At 31.8% G+C, this 2,980-nt stretch overlaps 1 protein-coding gene across 1 annotated transcript in view; it reads left to right on the top strand.

The window, feature by feature from the left end:
• Nucleotides 1–797, top strand: part of LOC106460428 (60S ribosomal protein L7a-like) — a 3,866-nt gene extending 3,069 nt beyond the window's left edge. The window contains exons 6-7 of the mRNA XM_013920123.2: nucleotides 360–429; nucleotides 626–797. Coding sequence (XP_013775577.1) covers nucleotides 360–429; nucleotides 626–730 — 175 coding nt within the window. The 3' untranslated portion in view covers nucleotides 731–797. The remainder of the gene's footprint in view (nucleotides 1–359; nucleotides 430–625) is intronic.
• The last annotated feature ends 2,183 nt before the right edge of the window (nucleotides 798–2,980 follow it).

Here is a 2,980-nt window from a genome sequence, read left to right as displayed (position 1 = left end):
TAAATTTTAAAAAAATTATGATTGCGTATTTTAAATGTTCTAAATTTTAAAAAAATTATGATTGCGTATTTTAAATGTTCTAAATTTTAAAAAAAAATTATGATTGCGTATTTTAAATGTTCTAATTTTAAAAAAAAATTATGATTGCGTATTTTAAATGTTCTAAATTTAAAAACAAAAAATTATGGTTGCGTAATTTAAAAAATGTTTACAAAAGGTGCTATGATGTTTTGAATTTCTTCACCTGAAATTACAATGTTGATTTAAAACGAGCTTTTTAAATCTGAGCACATTATTTACATATTGGTAAATTCTGGTTGAATTTCCCGGGGTTATAATATAATATCTTACATTTTCAGGGAGGACAAGACCTCACTAAGTAAACTGGTGGAAGCCATTAAGACCAACTTTAATGATCGTTATGACGAGGTAAGTAATTTACTGGACATTATTAGACCTGTTACTGTTCATTCATTAAAGTATAAGCTGAACTTGGTAAATAATTTTATTAAGTTTAAATAAATTGAAATTTAATATGTTTGGGTTTATATTTAACTGGTTGAAGTAATAAGTAATCTTGACATAAATTACTTGTTTGTAATGTTTTTTCTCTCCTCCATTATAGATCCGCAGACACTGGGGAGGTGGCATGGTTGGCTCTAAATCTGCAGCCCGTATTTCCAAAATAGAGAAAGCCCGAGCCAAGGAAATTGCCCAGAAAGTTGGATAAGATTAAATCTGGAGGAAGCTTTAAAAAATGTTTCTTTGAATAAAAGTTGATATATTGAAAATCTTCATTTTGGGGTATTGGAAATTACTGAATTTGAGTTTAGGGTAATACCTACCCTTAAAACTGGGTGACTTTACGTGCTGGGGAAACTTTTAACCTTCAAGCTGTAATTTTCTTTATTAGTTGTGTTAATTAATAACTCGTTTTAAAGTTTTTGATTCAAGCTATGTTTACAAAGAGCATGTGTATCAATTTTCATTCCTCAGTAAAGGTAAAGTGTTAAAACAGTTGATGTATCCCTGTCACATTAATTACGAGTGTTCAGAGATTGTATATATACTGAACTTGAAGGGTGTAAGTTTCCTGAACATGCCAAGTTTGCCGACTGCTACCCTAAAGTTTTTACTTACTTGTAGTGTTTTAACATTCAGTTAAGGAAACGTACACATTAAATCTTTTAAAGGTTTATCTTTCTAATACACAGTTATGTTTCAAATATAACTAGGTTTTTGAAACATTCACGAAAAAAAGTGATTTGAACTGACTTCTACTGACATGTTAAATACGTTTAACAGAATGTCGGCCAAAATCAATAGTTGATAGGAAGATATTAACAGTGTTTTGAACTGACTTCTACTGACTCATTAAATACGTTTAACAGAATGTCGGCCAAAATCGGTAGTTGACAGGAAGACATTAACAGTGTTTTGAACTGACTTCTACTGACTCATTAAATACGTTTAACAGAATGTCGGCCAAAATCGGTAGTTGATAGGAAGACATTAACAGTGTTTTGGGTGGAGTTAAACATTTTCCATTCAATAGTCAGTTGCTTGCTATCCACTAAATAATACTGACCTTGATGCAAAGTCAGAAGCTGTATTGATCGTCGCCTGTTCCTAAGTAGGTGTTTGATCACCATATTATACTTTACAAAATGTCAACGGGAAAGTTTTGTAGGAGCGCGACAGATTGTGAATAAACATATCCATAATGATGGGATAGCTAGGGCATAGAAATTTATTAAAGTACAGGTTATGTATTTTTTAATGTAATATTGAATGTTTACTTGTCTCGAGATTCTATTTAGTACGTGATTGTGCGGGTAGATGGCACTGTCTTCAATCTATGGATGTGGTAGTGTCGAACAGAAATAAAACTAATCACGAGCAACATGAGTACAATTTGTGTCAGCGGAACGTTATATACTCATTTTCTCCGTATTCAATATTATGTTTTGATGATAGTAAATCATTAGTAACGTTTTAATTTTTAGGCACTGAAATTAATAGAGTACGCCTAATTTTAACCATTGAATTACAGAATACTCGTACTGCCTAACTCAAAACAATTAAATTTATTTTTTACTGTACAATTTAAAAATAGCAGTCTGACAACAATTTACTTGCAAACTGACACTAAATATCGAAGATCATTGAGCGTGTTAAGTTTTAGCACAGTAAGCTGTGTCACGATAATCGAACCCTGGATTCTAGCATTGTAAGTTTAAAAACCGATTAACCAATTGGGTGACTCGTACTTCGTTGGAATTGGAAACTCGGGATTTCAGTGGCAATGAATGAATATCGGGGAAGTTAAAACATAACTCGTAAGTCAACATTATTGTATTTTTTCTATCTCAGTCGGCCTAATGAGATATGGTTTTGGACTAACAAAACCCGATTTTTAGCACAAGTGAGGCATGACACTAAGATATCTGCGGACACGGCACTGGATGTAGCTGAGTGTGGTTGAAATTAAAAAAAAAAAAAAATTAAGGCTTAAAATACAGTACGTTTAATACTATCTTCACTATAACTGCATTTCAGCAGCTTAATCAAAAAGGCTTTTACCATAATTGTTATTGGGTAATTCGTCAGAATAGAAACAACTAAGCCAGATTTTACGAACCTCACACCATCGGACCCTTGCGATGCCGAATTTTTCCAAAATGAAGCCTTCATTGTATATGGTAGTATCTACTGAAGAGCATCAACAGTACTAAGAAGATGCCATTTATGGAGAAGTTAGAATAATTTTTGAATTTGTTTATCAAATGTCGACCAGGTTTACTTTCTTTCTACACAAAATATTAGGGAATATAGCAAGATCGGGTATGACAAATATTTCATTACCCAAAGTTTAATAATTTATTATATAGCTGGGTAGCAATTAGAAAAGTTTATACTACATTAACGTATGTTAAAATAAGTTTTCAGATGGATATATTTAAGTTTCTATTAAGTCGTC

The sequence above is a fragment of the Limulus polyphemus genome, unplaced genomic scaffold (genome assembly GCF_000517525.1).
Source record: "Limulus polyphemus unplaced genomic scaffold, Limulus_polyphemus-2.1.2 Scaffold768, whole genome shotgun sequence".
Taxonomy (NCBI): domain Eukaryota; kingdom Metazoa; phylum Arthropoda; class Merostomata; order Xiphosura; family Limulidae; genus Limulus; species Limulus polyphemus.
This window is presented reverse-complemented; position numbering and strand designations above follow the sequence as displayed.